This window comes from Mustela nigripes, chromosome 7 (assembly GCF_022355385.1).
Source record: "Mustela nigripes isolate SB6536 chromosome 7, MUSNIG.SB6536, whole genome shotgun sequence".
Classification (NCBI taxonomy): Eukaryota; Metazoa; Chordata; class Mammalia; order Carnivora; family Mustelidae; genus Mustela; species Mustela nigripes.
Genome location: NC_081563.1, coordinates 124,838,031 through 124,856,891, shown reverse-complemented (window position 1 = coordinate 124,856,891; position 18,861 = coordinate 124,838,031). Strand labels below are relative to the sequence as shown.

General features: G+C 47.7%; 1 protein-coding gene across 2 annotated transcripts in view; it reads left to right on the top strand.

The window, feature by feature from the left end:
* Positions 1-6,167: 6,167 nt before the first annotated feature.
* Positions 6,168-18,861, top strand: part of JPH2 (junctophilin 2) — a 65,130-nt gene continuing 52,436 nt past the window's right edge. For both annotated transcript variants that reach the window (XM_059407052.1, XM_059407051.1), the window contains exon 1: positions 6,168-6,997. In XM_059407052.1, coding sequence (XP_059263035.1) covers positions 6,619-6,997 — 379 coding nt within the window. In that variant the 5' untranslated portion in view covers positions 6,168-6,618. The remainder of the gene's footprint in view (positions 6,998-18,861) is intronic.

The following is an 18,861-nucleotide window of genomic DNA, read 5'->3' as shown; positions in this document are numbered from 1 at the left end:
TTGTTTGAGAGAATCATTAACCGTCACCAAATAAACCCCGGCCGGCACTTGGTACATGAAGGCACGTTATGTGAAGTTTTTCAGGTAAGAAGCAGCTTGGAGCGGCTGCTTCAGTTGGAACGAGGGGGCGTAGTATTTGAAACCAGCGTGCATCTTCTCCATCGATGGCATTTTAACATCTGTGACACGTTTCAGTCACTTGTAATATAGATCTCATACCTCAGTTTCAAATGTTCCGGATGGATATTATCTCTCTCCACTGCCCTCCTACCCCAGTCAACCCAAAACAATTTGATAGACGCGCTATCTTGTGTTTCTGGTTGGCCATCCCAAAATTCCCGCCAGAGTTCAGTAGAGAAAAAAAGAAAAAAAAACTCGGTTTCAGCTAGAGGATGAATCCCTGTCTTTTTCAGATGGCTCCAATGTGAATTTTACGCATACCACATAACATACTGTAATTCAGACCATCATCCTAAGCATTCCCATCAAATTCAGTGAAAACCTGTCCAGCCATTTTAACATCATGTTAATAGAGAGTTTAAGTTTTATTTAGGTTGCAAAACAAGTTTTATTCTTTACTAAAACATCCCACTGAGTGGAGTTGGTTCATGACAGTGGGTGGGGCCTGGGCTTCACACATAACGTGATTTGCACTTGGGAGGGGTGGGAAGGGTATTCCCCGGAAAAGCCCTAAATATAAGCTGTGGGAGATCTGTGCTAGTTACTAGTTTGGTGTGGATTTAGTGACATCTGAAGGCTGTGGTTTGAGCAAGGGAGCACAGTACCTTGCCATCACGGGCCTGGAAGCAGAAATTTCTTAATGCTAGCAGAAGGAATGTTACTGCATATACCTAATAAAGCAACGGTTGTGAAACCTTTGGTCTCATGACTCGTACAAATTAAGGATGCCAAAGAGCTTTTGTTTTTGTGGGTCATACTTACAAATATTTACCGTATTAGAAATTAAAATTTTAAAAATATGTATTACTTGATTTTTAAAATAATGATTTTATTTATGTTAACATTTTTACTTGAATTAACAAAATATTTTAGTGAAAAGAGTGGCGTTGTTTTGCAGTTTTGCAAATTTCTTCAATGTTTGCCTTAATAGAAGACAATTAGATCTCATATCTGCTTCTGCATTCAACCTCTTGTGAACATTGTGTCGCGTGACCTCTAGAAAATTCTGTACACTTGTGGGAGATGAGCATGAAAAGGGCAGTTAATGTTAATGTCATGACACTAGTTTTGACCTCACAGATGCCCTGAAAGAGTAGATCCCCAGAGCACACTTTTAAGAACCTCTGATGAGACCGTTAAAGAGTTTCTACTGTAAAGGCGCCCACCACCCACGCCCTGATCTCCACAACCAGCGTCTTGCTTCACCTTTTGTACTAGCGAGAGTGGAATAATTCGGGCTGAGTGTGGTACTTGAATAAAGATGGTTCCTCAGTCTTTTAAGTCTTTTTTAGCTTTTAAGTCCTGAAGCTAAAAACTATTCTGCTCAGACCCAGCTGGCCAAATTTAATCTGAGTGTCCCTCACTGGAACTTCCGACTTTTCGGGAGTGTGATTTATTGAATCAGTCTTTCTTGAATGCACCCTGGGAGATGGATTCAGATTATGGATTGAGAAATTTTACTCTGAAAAGTCGCATCCTGACATGTGCCTTTATTAACTGTTCATAGAACCTGCTTTCATCCATTTATTCCACAAATATTCCTGGGGTGCCTGCAGCCATACAAGGTGCTGGGGATAAAACAGCAACAGAATGACATCCTTTACTCGAGAGAGGATTCCAAGATCCTAAGGGCTGGGGCTGGGGATGGTGATTCCTTTCTTTGGGTGCTCAGAGAAGCTTCTGTGATGAGGTCGGTGACATTTGAGCTGAGGCCCGAAGAAAGGGTAGATATTGTAGATATTTGGGGGCAGAGCATTCCGGACAGATAGACAGCAAAGAATGTCAACGTGGCTTGAAGCAGGTGAGGTCACAGAAGTGTGGGGCAGGGGCAGATCATGGAGGGCCTTGCAGGCCATTTTAAAGGCTATAAGTCCTGAATGAGGTAAGGGGCCATTTGGGGGTTTTGGAGTAGAGGCGAGGCATTATCACACTGGCCTTTACCGAGAACACTGGCTGTTCTTTGTGAACTGGGGAGCAGGAGAAGAGGAGGCAAGGAGGCAGTTGGGAGGTCACGGCAGTGGGTTTTGATGGCTTGGACACTTGGCAGTGCAGAGGAAGAGATGTATTCTGGAACAATTTCAGAGGTACAGCCGAGGGGATTTGCTAATGGATTAGATACAGGGTATGGGAGAAAAACTGCAGTTAAGGACTCCAAAGGCTTTCAGAAGCTGGAAGTTGGCCCATGGAGCAGATATGGGAGAAGTTGGGAGTCTGGGTTTGCTCTCACCAAGTGTAAGTTGCTTCTGAGACGCCCTGTGGTGATGTGGTAGACCTTTACTGAAGATCAGTAGGGAGGTTCAGGCTGGAGACATAAATACAGGAGCCACGAGGATAGGGGTCTTACTTAAAGCTCAGACTGGAGGAGACCACATAGGAAGTGAATGTAGGTAAAGACCCAGACAGACATCCCCATGGTAGAGAGGTCAGCAGAATGAAGAGGAACCAGCCAAAGACTAGGTAGGAGCAGCCAGTGAAGTGGGAACAGAAGAGAGCAGTCCCATCGGTCAAGTGAAAAAGCGTTTAATTAAGAAGGGACTTGAAAGCTGCCAAACGGTGCAGAGAAGGAAAGGTGAGCCCGGGCTGTGAGCTGGCACTGGGCATACAGCGTGAGCCGGAGCGCCAGGCACTTGGTCTGCGTTCTTGCTTTTTTGTGAATGATGATAATCCTTGCTTCAAACTACTCATAGTTCAGAGAAAGAGCCCACATGTGCAAAGGCATTTAACCCAGCCAGGAAGCTTCTCTGAGGGAAGGTGGGGCTTCTTCAACTGAGTCTTCGGTGGGTTTCTGCGTGCAGGTCTCTTCTCTCTATTCTGGATTTTTGGGGTCATCCTCCTGCCCCCGGCCCCAGGCTCCCTAAGAAGTGATCCACATCTGAGAAATGAGAAAGAAACAGAGGAAGCAAGTGACTGCTCTCTCTGATCAAAAGACAGAACCACAGAGAAAGAAAAGACCTGGCAAAAAGCAAGAATGGGATAGCTCTTCAAAAGTGGTTTAGAATTCATTTCAAGTTTAGCAAATTACCTTCTGCCCAAGGAACTGACTTTCCTTAGGAAAAGCTTCTGTAATGCACGGATGGCCTCAAGAGGCCTCCCTTTCCTTGAAATGCACTGCTTCCGGGCCGCTGGAGGCAAGAGCTGCTCCGAAGCTCAGCCCCGGTTGCCTAAGGCCAGCACCAAATTCGGCAAACGATGTACTAAAACTTTTAAGAAATCAAAGCGCCCCTTGACCGATAACTTAGTTTATCAGCTTAAAAAGTGAAAAACCATAGGGCAATGCTGAGTCAACAAGTATTGTGAAGAGTTAAGGAGGACTGCGGTGTCGAGGTATTTAGTATTTAGGGGATGATCCTGACTTACCTCTTTGGTGACTATCTTATTAAGCATTCCAGTTTGAGGAGCAACGTATCAAGTGAACATAATATTAATAATAGCTAATATTTATTAGGTGTTTAGTGTGCTCCAAGCCTTTTTACACTATTAAGTTACCCAACCATGTAAGGAAGATACTGTTACCCTGAATACTAATAATCCTTCGTGGTACGTACTTACACAGTCAAAGAATTTGTGGGTTAGGGAAATTAACAATTGGTCCAAGGTCACCCCTTGTGAGGGGCAGAACTGGGATATGAACACATACCTAACTCCACGGCTACCTACCCTGCAGAGCCTACGGTACATGGATTTGTGAAGGTATAAATGTTACTAAGAAATGGTTTCTTAATTTGAAAACATACAGCGTTTTTGTTTTTTTTTTTTTTTAAGATTTTTATTTATTTATTTGACAGACATCACAAGTAGGCAGAGAGGCAGGCAGAGAGAGAGAGAGGAGGAAGCAAACTCCCCGCTGAGCACAGAGCCCTATGCGGGGCTCGATCCCAGGACCCTGGAACCATGACCTGAGCGGAGGGCAGAGGCTTTAACCCACTGAGCCAAAACATACAGGTGCCCCAAAACATACAGTAGTTTTTAACCAGGAATGAATCAGATTCGTCTGAGGGGATTTTAAGAAGAATACAACTGCCCAAGCCTTTTCTGGGAACAGTCTATTCATTGGTTTGGGGTGGTGGGTAGGGGACAGCTCTGGAATCTGTTTATGTTTTTAAGTTCAACACCTGAACTTAAATCTTAGGAGTACTCACCCTTGGTAGGGAACCACCATAGGGAGCTGCATGGGTGCACAGTGGCTCAATTTATCAGGCAGAACAGCCCAGGAGGACACAACAGCCTCCCAGCCTTTGAAGAAGATTATGGTGATTTGCCCAGCATTTAACTCCAGAGTATTGAACTTGAACAATTCAAACTATCGAACTTCCACGTTGAGATGTTGCTTTCTTCTCCTCTTGAGAGCAGAGCTGGAAAGAAACGTGATTCTCCAGAGACCTTGGTGAGAAGTGGCAAAAGCAGAGCGAGGCATTCTTAGAAGTGAATTTGGGTAAGCAGTTCAGTCTGTCCGGCTGGCCGGATGGTGAGTTCAAACCTAGAAGACGCAGTGTTTTTCCAGAGCTACTTTTCTGCCTGTCCACTTGGCGAACAGCCGGCGGTAGTGAGCTCAGAGGCTGTGTGTTTCTGCCTCAGGCTGAAACATGGACCCAGAAGGGGCTCTTTAACAGGGAAGGAACCAGGAGAACTGGGAATCCACTGGGATGAAGGGAGAGAATATTTTCTGTCGATTTCTGAAACGAACAAATCTTCCGTAGTGACTTCAAGGAGCCTGAGTCATGGTGGGATTTGGAGTATGTAAGATTAAGTCCGGAGTCAGAAAATAATCCATTAGTCCTCAAGTGCCTTCTGCACTTGCTTTTTTAGCAATTTTTATTCCCCCCATATATTTCCATCTCTCCCCCCCCACCCCGCCCGCAACAGCTTCCTGTTCTTGATAGCTCCTACCTTTCCCAGAATTACTCTATGCTCCTTCGAACCCTGGGCTCAGCTGGGATTTCCAATCATTAGTCCTGGCCACGGCTTCATGTCACAAAGATTTATTTGTCCCTTTGACTGAATTTTGGTGGGAACCTGAGTGCTGGGAATCCACCCAGGCCCTTCCCTCCTGACCCTGCCCCAAGAGCTTTCTGAGGTCTGGCCTCACAGGCTCTGAGGAACGAAGAGAAAGAAAACTTGGAAAAGGGATTTTTTTTTTTTTTTTTTTTAAATCACGGTCCTGGAGTATTGTGTAGACGACTTCATTCCAAATAACCAGCGACACTATGTCTCGGAGACAGAGAAGGACAGGCTCCTCGCCCCTCTGAGGAGAGAACCTGGGAGCATTCAGTGCCTTCAACGGGCTCTTTCCAGGGTTTTCCCAAGGCTGCGGAGAGGGGTTAGGGGTTGTGCATGAGCGCTGGACTCAGGTTTTCTCTATTTTCCAGACTCTGTTTCCAGAACCTCACTTCTCTTCCTGAGTTCCCTCCTCTGCTTTCAAAAGCATATGGGAAACCAGGCCCGTGCCTTTCTCTTTAGGTCACCAGATTCCTTTATGGGGCTGGCAGCGTGTATAGCCCCAGGTCCTGTTAGGGCATGTGAGTGGTGGTGGGTGAGATTTGCCAACCTCTTACGCTCTGGGGGATTTTAAGTGTTCCAGGACTGGCTGTTCCCCTAGGCCTCCTTTTCCCTTCCCTCCCTTCCCTGACCCCTCGGCTGCTTCCCTGCCTGCAGACTCAGGGGACCCCAAAGGTGGAAGGGAGCTCCTACCCAGGCGGAAGAAGAGCCACCCAGTTGCCCCAGCTGCTGCCCACACTTAGTTCTCCGCTGTCCATCCTCGGCCCCTCCAGCGACTCCCTGGGTCTGAAGCACCAGCCCAGTTTGAAACACCCCTCCCGCTTTGAAGGAGGCTGGGCTGGCCAGGGGGTTATTTTGGGAGCAGCTTCTGAGATCCAATGGCCTTGTTAGGGCAACACTGACCTTCCCATCCCAGGAGGAGGGCAGGATCCAGAGAGGGGCGGGGCAGCGGCAGGGAGACCGACAGCCCCGCACACCCACTGGGTGGAGAAGGGGGCCTGCCGGGCTGCAGGAATTCAGCCTCAGGCTGGGGGCTGTCACCAAGGAGGAATTTCCCCAGACCGGGGACCCCTCCACCCCACCCCTTTCACTGTGCTTCTTAAAGGGATCACACCGTTTTAATTCAGACTCCAGGGAAGCCAGACTTGGGACGCTCTTTGGAGACTTTGAATCTTTCCCTCCGGCTTCCTTCCCAACTGGCAGCCTTCCTGTGGCTGGTTGAGTCGGGACCTCCCAGGCATGGCACTGACCAGCCGACCCAGTGCTGACTTGGTGCCAGGGCTCATTCAGCCTCTGGTGGCATCTTGCTTTCTCCCTCCTGGGGCGCAGTGGTGAGTTAGGGGCGCCCAGCCCTGAGTGTGCTTGGAGCGTGTCGTTGGCACCCGCCCTCACCCTCTCTCCCCCAAGCTGGAGGACGGTGAGGCTGTCAGGGACTATGATGAGATGAGTGGGGGCCGCTTTGACTTTGATGATGGCGGGGCATACTGTGGGGGCTGGGAGGGGGGAAAGGCCCACGGACATGGACTGTGCACAGGCCCCAAGGGCCAGGGCGAATACTCGGGCTCCTGGAACTTTGGCTTCGAAGTGGCGGGCGTCTACACCTGGCCCAGTGGGAACACCTTCGAGGGATACTGGAGCCAGGGCAAACGGCATGGGCTGGGCATAGAGACCAAGGGGCGCTGGCTTTACAAGGGCGAGTGGACCCACGGCTTCAAGGGACGCTACGGAACTCGGCAGAGCAGCAGCAGTGGTGCCAAGTATGAAGGCACTTGGAACAACGGCCTGCAGGACGGCTATGGCACCGAGACCTATGCCGATGGAGGTGAGCCCGGCCTGGGGCCAGCAGAGCTAGTAGGAGCCAGACCCCTGAGGAAGACTGGTGGAGGTGGGAAGAGGGAGGGGCAATGTGACACAGAATCAGAAGAGCCAGGATGTCCTTGCTGTGTGACGTTGGGCAAGCTGCCCTACCTCTCTCAGCACTCATTTCCTCATTAGTGGAGGTTGAGCCAATAACAGGGCCATTGAGTAGTGTCGGACAAGACCTGCTGTATAACTACACAGCACACATTCAGTAAAACCTAACTACTACCCTTGGCATGGTAGGATTACAATCAGCCATGGAATATACTCCGGCTTGTGCTCCAGAAGAATTTGGACCTAATCTCAACTTTGCCATGAAAATTATTTTCAAGCCATAGATTATGAAGTATTCATTCATTCACCCATCCATCCACCCACCCCCCTACCCCTCCACCTCCCCACCCACCCATCCATCCATCCATCCATTGTTTTGTTTACAGCCTATTTCTAGTTGTACCTCCTATGTGCTAGGTATTATAAAAAGAGTTAGATATAAAGAGGAATAAGATAGCACCCAAGGCTTCAAACACTGGCTTGTAGATAAACAATTATATACAAGTAGGTAGAGTGCTGTGGCAAAGAAGTTAGATTCGAGGAGGTCAGGGACTGCTTGAGAACAGGTGACATCCGAGCTAGATCTTGTTGGGAAAACTGCTTTAGAGAGCATGTGAGTGGGGAGAGCAATGAGATAGAAGCTCAAAAGCATGAGCGTGCCCAGTGGGTTAAGGAGATGAAGAGGAATTTTCTGTGGCCAAACAGCTGTGGGAAGTGGTAGAGAAGATATCATCACCTCATCCCCAGGCTGTGACCTTGCATATATCACTTAGTTGGGCCTCAGTTTCCTGATCCACAAAATGGGCTTTAGAATGTCAGGTGCTGCTCAAAATATGGTCATTAGAGAGGCAGTATCAACATCATCTGTCCACCAGTTAAAATGCAAACTCAGGGGCCCCATCTAGACTTGAATCTGAATCGGAATCTCCAAGGGTAGGCCCAGGCATGTGTTTTAACGAGTCCCCCTTGGAATTTTTATGTACGTTAAAGTTTAAGAAGCATTGCTTTACATCAGGCATTTTCCAACTATAGAGAGCGGGCCCAACTGGCCTGCTGCCCGTTTTTGTACAGCTTATGAGCTCAAAGTGGTTTTACATTTTGAAATATTTGAAAAAAATCACAAGTTGAACTCTACTTTGTGACATGTAGAAATTACATGAAAGTCCGTACATCATCTCCTTTGGGTCCACCGAGACTGTAATATTTACTTTTCAGCTATTTACAGGAAAGGTGGCTGGCTCCGCTTTAAATGGTCCTTCAGTTTCCTTCCGGCTCAGGATACTTCTGTGAAGTCTCCTTCACATGCCCCATTGGAAAGAGTTGCTGACACAGATGACTCAAACCTATAGCTACTTAAACAAAAATAGGTTGGCGTCTGTCAGAAGGCATTCACAGTATATTAGATGTGTCACTAGTCTCCCCTCTTTATGACAGAGGGCAGGAAGTGGGCAGTCTGGGAGTGGGTTTGGGGTGGAGCAGGAAGGCACATGAGCCAGCCCACGGTGGAAGTTATGCTCAAGTCGAGGCCTGTACGGAGGGGCGTCAGGTCCAGGATGCTTCCGACTGGGCTGCCTGCTGGTGGATGTCTGGTGGGGGCCCACCCCCCAGTGTGGCTGGGTGTTAAGAGGTTGTGTCCCCAGAGTTTCTGTGGGTACAGTGGTAGCGACACAACACTGGCTGGACAGTGCTAGGACAAATTCTGGCTCCACGCTTCCTAATTTGGTGACCTTCAGCCATTTGCCAAACCTCTACAGTTCAGGGCAACTCAATTCCCTGGATGTTGACGCTGGCCACTGCGCTGAGCAGTGGGGACGAGTAGGGAACAGGCCCCAGTTTCTCTGGCTATAACGTGGAGAGGATCCTCGAGGGCTGGTTGGGTGTCGATTATCTATGCAATGTGGTACACAGGATGCCAGATGTCCGTTCCCTCTTTCCTCTCTCCAAACCAAGGTGTTGTGTTGAAGGCTTGGGTGTGAGTCGTAGAGACACACATTTCTGGGAAACTATGTACTGATTTCCCAATATGTCTTAAAGGGGAGGAGGGGGAACCTATTCATTCACTCATTCGTTCATGCAATCAATATTACGGAGCACCAGCTACGTGTCGGGCAGCATCCCACAGCAAATTCCAGAAGCCAGGGCAGGGAGCAAGGAAAATAGAGAAGGAAGAGGTCGACTTTTTGGATAGCGTGTTCTGGGAAGCTGGATGGGAGGACTCGGGAGAGCGTAATGCCTCCCGAGGGAATGGCAGTCACAAAGGCCCTGAGGACTTGGCATGTTTGAGGAACAGCAGGAACACCAGGGTGGCAGGAATAGAATGGCTGAAGGGAACAGCAGGCAGGGGCTGACGTTGGAGCTGTGGGTGTGCGCCAGATCACGTAGGCTTTGCAGAGCCCTGGGTTTGATTCTGGGTGTGTGCGGGAGCTCTTCAGGCCCACTTAACTGCAAGATGTGCTCTTGGGCCGGGTTAACTGAAGACCTGCTCCTCTGGTGTGTCAGAGGCCCAGACTCTTCTTCCGAATGAGACAGTCCCACATCCGGGGCCCTGGAAACCTCCCGGATCTCTCTCTCTCAAGCCACACACGAGGTGCAGCTCTCCAAAATTAGACGTGGCCACTGCTTTGGAAAATCTCTTTAATCAACCTGTCATCGGATCCCTGAGGGTTTGTTAAGGACCTGCCCTTTGCCCCAGCGGGAGCAGAGCTGAAGAGAATGCAGACAATTAAGATCCGGGATTAGAAGCAGCTGGGAGTCAGGGAGCTCTGCGTCATTACCTTGGCCTATCCCAAGATTTCATACCGTGGAGCCTTAGTTTCATCACCAATGAAATGGGCTTATCCTAATCCCTCCTAAGATTTCTTGTGGGGAAAATGGGTACTCGATAAATTATAGTTGCTATAATTACTATTAACTCTCATTAATTTGCTCCACTAATAATTACTGAGTGATTATCATGAAGCTGGCGGTATCGTGTTGGGAGGGAGGAGTGTAGAAATGAACAGAATGGAAATGGTCCCTATCTTCCATAGAATCTACAAGAAATCAAGCTATAGGGTGTCAGGTGCTAGGCAGGAGAGTACTGGGGACTAAGGGAGGAAGAGGCAGGCAACTAACCAGACTGAGGCATTCAGGGAGGCTTCCTGGAGTAAGTGGCAAGCTGGACTCTGAAGTATGGAGGGAGACCGGTGGCAAGGGTCAAGGATGAGTGCTCCAGGTTGAGGGAACAGAGTACACAAAAACCAGGAGGTCTAGAACTCGCTGCCAGCCAGGAGATAAAGCTGAAGCTTGCATCTTATCCCTAGTGTTAGGAGGTACTGATCAGAGGGACCAAATGTCCCATTTCCTGCAGTCCCCACCTTACCTTGCAGTCACAGGAAACTGCAGTGTTCCAAACTGGAAGCACTAATAGGAGGTAACTCCAGTTCAGGGCATCATGAGCGGCATTTTTTAAAATGAAGGAACAGAACAGAAAAAGCAGAGCATTTCACAGCGCATGAGAAAGTATTGTTTCCTGAAACGTCTGTTCAGCTGAAGATACACGTACACATATAATGTGTGTAGAAAGGCTTCTGTGTTTACACGCAGCATGTATTTCTTAACCAACTGAGCCATCCAGGCGCCCCATGCAGCATGTATTTCTTACCTGATGTCTGCATACATGTATTTCTTACTGTAGGTCATGGTCAAAAAAGTTTGAAAATCACGGCTCTAAAGTGACTTGCTGTGCAGCTTCATCGATGAAGCTGCTGCCCCTCCCCCCTCCACAGCCTCTCCCTCTCCTCCACGCCTGTCGCCTGTCATGTCAGCTGGAGGTTGAGGAAGTTGTCCAGCTCTCCCCTGGGGAAGGGAAGGTGGCAAGGCAGCGAGCTCCTGCTCCCAAACCCTGCTCTAAGCCTCCTGGCCCCCCTCCCCCGCCTATAAGCCCTCTTCCTGCCCTGGCCATATATAGCAAAACCAAAAATAGCTGCTGGCTTAAAGCCCCAAAGCAAGCATTCACCCAGGCCTTAAGTAGTAATGCTCCTTTGGCAGCCTAGCTGTTCCCACCCCAGAGACCCACAGACTCCAGGACTAGAAGGGCCACTGGTAATCTTTGCTTTCCGAGGTCCTTGACCTGGAGCCCCGGCCTTGGCCTCAGAGGCCCATCAGTGTGCAGGCAATATGGGGGCCTATGGGCAGGGATTGCCTGTGTTTATCCTCAGATCGCCTTCAGATTCTCGAAGTAATCTGCTAAATTCCAGAAGCCCTCACCTAGTTGGCAGTCCTTTCCCCCAAATGTGCAGTGGAAAAACCAGGCCTGGGGGTGCCCTGGTGGCTCAGTCGGTTAAGCATCTGACTCTAGATTTCTGCTCAGGTCATAATCTCAGGGGGGGTTGTGAGATCAAGCCCAGTGTCAGGTTTCCTGCTGGGCACGGAGCCTGCTTAAGATTCTCTCTCTCCCTCTCCCTGTGCCCACCCTCTGCTCTCTCACTCGCTCTCAAAAACAAAACAGAACAAGCGCAAGGTTGACTTTGTTTGTAAAGCCAGTAATAATAATAGTTAATTTTTGGTGTGCTTACTATGTGCCGCTGCTGCTCTTGGCGTGGAACATGTGTTACTTAAACCTTCACAACAACCTTATGGGGAAGTTCTGTTATTACCCCCATCTTACAGAAAAGGCAGAGGAGACGAAGGGTTTATGTACGGTGTTCTCTCTCACAGTCCTCTAACTAGTGAGAAGCGGTGATAGAATTTGATGGTAATAAGGGATAATTAAATAGTTCATAGTATATGGGGCGCCTGGGTGGCTGGTTAAGCTTGGACTCTTGGTTTCAGCTCAGGCCACGATCTCATGATTGTGGCTTCCAGCTCTGCGCTGGGCTCTGTGCTCAGTACAGAGTCTGCGTTAAATTCCCTCTCCCTCATCGTCTCATTCACTCTGTCCCTCTTTCTCAAATAAATATATAAAAATCTTTTTTAAAAAAGTTGTAGTATAAATAACTACTTTAACAAGCGATAAACCACTATACAAAATAAGACCAGCTGCATAGTTTGGGAGACCCAGTACAAAATGAAGGCAGGAGCCCCTCCTCAAAACCATGAAGAATTTCGAGGTAATGACGACAGAGCATTAAACCAAATGCAGAGTCTTCTGAGCGCAGAGCCCTGAGCAATGACACAGGGGGACGCTTCTGAGGAGGGCCTGGACAGTGATCACAACTGCATCTGCCCCTTACTGTGTTTTTACACCAGGTTCTGTGTTCCGAATCCTACCCGCACTCTGCTATTCAGGCTTCTTTTTTCTTTCTTTCTTTCTTATTTTTTTTAAGATTTTATTTATCTATTCGACAGACAGAGATCACAAGTAGGCAGAGAGGCAGGCAGAGAGAGAGAGAGGAGGAAGCAGGCTCCCTGCTGAGCAGAGAGCCCAATGCAGGGCTCCATCCCAGGACGCTAGAATCACGACCTGAGCCGAAAACAGAGGCTTTAACCCATTGAGCCACCCAGGCGCCCCTATTCAGGCTTCTTAATAACTCTCTTTGACTACTCTTAGTGGTGTTCCAATCTTGGCGTTTGCAACCCAAACGCCAAGATTGGAATCAGGTACTTCACAGTACCTCACAGTACTTCACAGTGAATCAGGTAGTTCACATCGTAATTCTGTACGTACATACGCAAAAATGCAAAACTGAAATAAATCATCACAAAATAATATTTTCCTTCCTCTATGCAATCCTTGCTATTTTTTTTCTTTTATCCTATCTTGTTGAGAAAATTAAATGATGCCGTGATAGAGTAAAGCGCTTAGAGCTTGACGTGTGCTTAGTGCTTTAATTAATATGACACACGGAAAAGATGATATTTTTGTGTTTCACTATGACAGTTGGGTCAAAAAACCCAAGCTTCTGCTCTCTGGATCCAATTTTCTTTCTCTTGCCCAAAGCTGATGACGTAAGCTCATTTTAACCCAACTGACAGTGAACATGGGAGCAAAGTGAATTCGCCAGGACAGGGACATGAGCAATACCTAGTGTCACATTATCTGGGCCTAGGGGATGTGTTCCTTGAAGCAACTTCATTCATTCATTCATCCATTCACTCATTCACTCATTCATTCTCCAAAGGAATATCTTTTCTGTTGATCTGTTTGTCTGCCTTTATGCCAATATCACACTACCTTTGTTATCACAGCTTTATAGTAAATTTTAAAATCAGAGTAAATCCTCCAACTTGGCTTTTCTTGTTTAAGACTGGGTTCTTCTACATCATTTTCATAAACATTACAAAATCAGCTTACTGATTTCTACTAAAAAGTCCAATGGGAATTTGATTAATAATTCATTAGACCTGGGGCACCTGGGTGGCTCAGTGGGTTCAAGCCTCTGCCTTCAGCTCAGGTCGCGATCCCAGGGTCCTGGGATCGAGTCCTGCATTGGTCTCTCTGCTCAGCGGGGAGCCTGCTTCCCTTCCTCTCTCTCTCTCTCTGCCTGCCTCTCTGCCTACTTGTGATCTCTCTCTGTGTCAAATAAATAAATAAAATCTTTGAAAAAAAAGAATTCATTAGACCCATTTATCAATTTGCAGAGATCAGACAACTTAAGGGCAATGAGCCTTCCAATTCATGGACATGGTATAGATCCCTATTTATTTAGGTCTTCAATTTCACTTAGCAATCCTTTGGAGTTTTCGGTGTTTTGCACTTTTTTTTTTTTTTTTTTGGTTGGTGGTGAATAAAATTCATAAGTTTTAAAAATGATATTGTAAATGGGATTTTTGAATTTCATTTTTCCAATTATTCATTGCTGGGTTATAAAAACGCAATTATTTTTATATGTTGACTTTGAATCCTTTTACACTGCCAAATTAATTGCTTAGGTTTAGTGGGATTTTTTTGTTCTTCTTTGGACTTAAAGGGAACATCTTTTCATTTAAAATCTTTTGATTGCTATTAAAAATCAAGTGTGGCAGTCCTGATAGTCAGATAGGAGTAAAAACGTCATGTGGTACTTGGCACTCACGGCTTACAGTAGCCACATCTGGGTTCCAATTCCAGCTGTGCCACTTCTTAATTCTATGAATGTGGGCACACCCGTAACCTCTCTGAGCTCCTGTTTCATTTTTTCCATTAGAGATGTCAAAATCTCCAAAATATGGTTGAAACAATGAAATGAGATAATACACAAAAAGCACTTAGCATAGTGCCTGGCACCTGGGAAGTTCTGAAACGATTCTCCTTTCTGCATTTACTTCACAGTCTAGAGCGTGAACTAATTCAGGAGGGCCTGCACCATAGCTGTTTTGGGGAGACTGCTTAAGCACAGAAATTAGCTTTTGACTTTGGAGCAGCTAACAAGCTAAGACTTTGATTCGATTCGTTCTGCCTTGAGTCCTGCCAGTGTAGATGGAACTCATGCCGGGCACGATTCCATTTCGAATGTAGAATCAGCATAATTTAACCTCATCTTGAAAATCTCATGTCCCAGTTCACAGCCAAGGGGCCACTGTGACAGCTGGCTGAGTTGCTGTCCTGGCAGCTTCTTGGCTTTCTCCGGGACCCCCGGGGAGGAGAGTGGACCCTCCGCAAGACAGGGAAGTGGACACAATTAGTCCGTCTTCTCTGCAGACTTGCCTTCTGTGCTGCATGGGTCCAACTGGCCGAATCTCTGCACACACACTCCTGTCCAAGGCCAGGCCCTTGGGATTCATCAAGTTCGCTTGTTTCCAGACTGTTAATTCTGTGTCCCCAGCAACTGTTCCCTGGACCAGCCCTTGCTGCCACACCCTTGTGAGGAATGTTGAGGGCCTTTACTGAGGGCCCTGGTTGAGGCTGGGGTGCAGTCTGAGCAGGACAGAGTTGTTTCCTGCCATAGACCCGAGGGCTGTCCTTGTCCCCTCCTATGCCTTCTGAAGTCAGAGCCCCAGAGTAGGTGGAGAGTTAGGTTTGGTCACAGGTAAAGCATCCAGGACCCTTACTCATTGCTCTAAAACAGAGTTGGTTGACTCTGCCAGACCACCTGGCAAAATCCACAGAATGATCCAGGGGCTGTGGGAACTCCAGAACCCACTTCCCTCCAGGCAAGTAGAGAGCATCCTGTGCCTAGAGGTATGCAAGCATATGCTGCCAACTGTCATATGGACTGTGTGGAGTCGGGGACACACACTGAGGTCTGAGAGCTGCGCACAGCCTGCAAGAAATGGCTCCATTGGGCATGCACAATGGTTTTATCACTTTTATCTTTTTAAGATTCATTCATTTATTTTAGAGAGAGTGAGTGAGCATGAGCATGGGGGAGGGGCTGAGGGAGAGCAAGAGACAGAACTCTCATGCAGACTCCCCACTAAGCATGCAGCCTGACAAGGGGCTCAAACCCAGGACCCTGAGATCATGGCCTGAGCCCAAGTCAAGAGTCAGACACTCAGCTGACTGAGCCACCCAGGCGCCCCTGTGACTTTTATTTTTAATTAAATTTGACTCCTTTATGGATACCATCTTCACAAAGTGATCAAATTTCACATCGCTGATGACAGGACAACCTTACAATATAGACCCTTGATGGGACGCAGGGAGAAGGGCGCAGCCCCACCACACTCTATCCCAGCTGGGAAGGCGTGGGCAGCAGGCGGTGTATGCAGAGTCTCGTGGGCCATTGTCAGACTCTGGCTTTTCCTCTGAGAAGAATAAGGCCTATGAAAGAATAAGGCCTTCTTTATCTAATGGATAAAGAAGATGTGGTATATACATACATATATATATATAGTATATGTATATATATATATACACGTATACATACATACACACACATACAGCGGAATACTATGCAGCCATCAAAAGAAATGAAATCTTGCCATTTGCGACGACATGGATGGAACTAGAGGGTATCATGCTGAGCGAAATAAGTCAATCGGAGAAAGACAATTATCACATGATCCCCCTGATATGAGGAAGTGGAGATGCAATGTGGGAGGTTTGGGGGTAGGAGAAGAATAAATGAAACAAGATGGGATCAGGAGGGAGAAAAACCATAAGAGACTCTTAATCTCGTGAAACAAACTGAGGGTTGCCGGGGGGGTAGGGGGTGGGGAGAGGGTGGTGGGGTTATGGTCACTGGGGAGGGTATGTGCTACGGTGAGTGCTGTGAAGTGTGTAAACCTGTTGATTCACAGACCTGTACCCCTGGAGCTAATAATACATTATATGTTAACAACAACAACAAAAAAGTGACATACTCTGACCTTGTTTAAAGGGATTCCCTTGGCTACTGTGTTGAGAGACTTTTTAGGGGAGAGTTGGTGGTGCAGAAAGGGGAGGAGCAGAGAAGTGAATTAGTGAGTTTATTGCAATGTTATGGGTGAGCATACAAGTCTGGAGTGCCACCCTGCAGCAGTGGCCATGGAGAGAAGGAGGTAAATCCCGGGTCTGTTTTGAAGGTAGAGTTGTTAGATTTGCTGATAGACCAGACAGGGGGAGTGAAAGATAGAGGAGTCAAGGCTTTGGCCTAAGCCACGGGAGGATAGCATTGCCCTGAGCTGAGATGGGCCAAGTGTTCGAAGAGAGAAGGTCAGGAGCTCAGTGTTCGACATTATGGGTGAGAGAAGGCCTGTTGCACATGCCGTGTGGGCATGAGGGCTGTGGGTAGGCCTGAGCATGGAAGGGGGGCCTACATGACCAGTGGAGGGTCCTTTGAACCTAGACTCTCCTTGATTTCTTTTGCCTCCTCTACAACCAGTTATTTCTGGTTTCCAAGGCCCTCAAGATTATTGAGCTGACTCAGAGTCTGGCAAAGGGACTTCCACCCAGGCTACAGGTCCCCAGGGCTGGCGGCACCCAGGTGATTTGCTTGATGAATCCCCTGCTTATCATGTGAGCTGTGGGGTGTCATCTGAGGTGACGGGGGTGTCATCTGGATGCGGGGGTGGTGAAGCCCTGCAGGCTATGGGGACTTGTCCTATACCCGCTGTAACCTGACCCTGCTCCCAGGGTCAGGTTAAGCACTGCTAGCTCCTCTGCTCTGGGTTACCTCTCAGCGATCCTGGAAAATCAGGGACAGTGGAGCTTTGATAGGTGGCCACATTTGGGAGCCCTGGGAATAAACTTTGGTGTCACCTCACAGGCAAGCCAGAGAGCAAGGCATTGGGATTCAGTATCATGATTGATTAGCAATGTCTGTTGTGGTCACAGTGTGGGTAAGAGATGGCCCATATGACAGTTAACTTGCTGCCTTGAACTAGATGGTCTTGGAGGGCCAATCCATGTGTGACCTTCTTGGGACTGAAATGGTCTCACTTACCCACCAAGTTGCAGTTGCCTATGAATGTGTTACACATTTGCAGGTATCAGGAGAGAACATGACAGTGTGTATTACACATGTGGTGCTGGTACCAGCTGCTACCAGCTCATAAGAGCCCATCCCTAAAATTTTCAGAAATGTTGTAAGCTGGCTGTTCAACTGTGGCCTGACTAGCCACTGTGGGTATATTTACATGATGGAACTTGGCTAGCACTACAAATTAGGGTTGTTTGTTTATTTTTCCAAAGGGCTTTTCTACTAGCATAACACTGAACATTGTGCTAATATGAAATCCCATTTTTTCCTTGTCCAGATTGAGGGTAACCAACCATCCTGCTTTGCCTGGGAACTGTCCTGGCTTTAGTACTGAAAGTCCTATGTCTTGAGAAACCTTTCGGTCTAAGGCAAACTGGGATGACAGGTCACCTTGCAGTTCTTTTCCATGAAGTGAAGGGAGCCAGCATTTGTTGAGAATCTGAGATCTCTGCTAGAGAACCATGTAAACCCTCTAGCAACCCTGCGAGGTAAACTTTCTATGTTTACTTTACTGACTAGAGATAGACTCAAAGAGAATGTGCCCAAGGCCATGAACTTGTACACTCAGCTGACAGTCTCTGCTGAATGCCTTCTATGTGTCAGTCATTGCACTGAGTGCTGGCAATGCTATGGTGAGTATGGCAGCCTTGGCCCCTGCCCTTAGAAGCTTGTGCTCTAACAACAGAAACCAGCATTGGACAGCTAGTTAATTACAAGTGGGATAAGCAATTTGAAGGGAAAGTAGAAGCGTGTATGGGGGTAACAGGAACTTGATCTGGTCTAGTAATCACAGAAGGCTTCCTTGAGGAAGTGGTGTTGAGGCTAAGATCTGAAGGATGGACAGGGCATAGCTAGGTAACAGGAACCACACTGTGCCTGGCAAAAGGAACCAGTACAAAGGCTCAGAGGTGGGCACAACAAAAGGCTGTTGGGTTCAAGAAAAGGCAGGAGCACAGAGACTGAGAAAGAGTGGAGTCAGTGAGGCTGGAAGGTTGGCAGGGCCCGGATCTTGAGGGCTTTGTGGTTCATGATGCAGAGTTTGAGTTCATCCTTATGGTAGGTACTGCTGGATACCTCAGATACCACTCCAGAGCAGTGTCCTCCTTCTCCCCACCTGCTGCCAGGAGTGCTGGTTGCTGATGGCTCGTAGTGGGGGCACTGTCATCTGTCAAAGAGTTGCCCACCTCAGTCGGCAATGCATAGCTAATTAGTGCTTCATACAGGAGTTCAAAGACCCAGCCTCCTTGCACAACCCTGAAGGACCATAGCAGCTCCAGAGCTCCCCAACGGGATCAGCAGAAGCCTTGGTTCCAATAGTTCAACTTCTGCTCTGGAATCCTGCTTCCCGATAGTTCATTCCAAGAGCATTGTCCCCAAATCATTCACATACAGTCTTCACTTGAGGACCCAAGACAATCCTTGAGGCACTCAGAAGCCACTGCAGGGTTTTAGATGGTGTCATCTGGTCAGA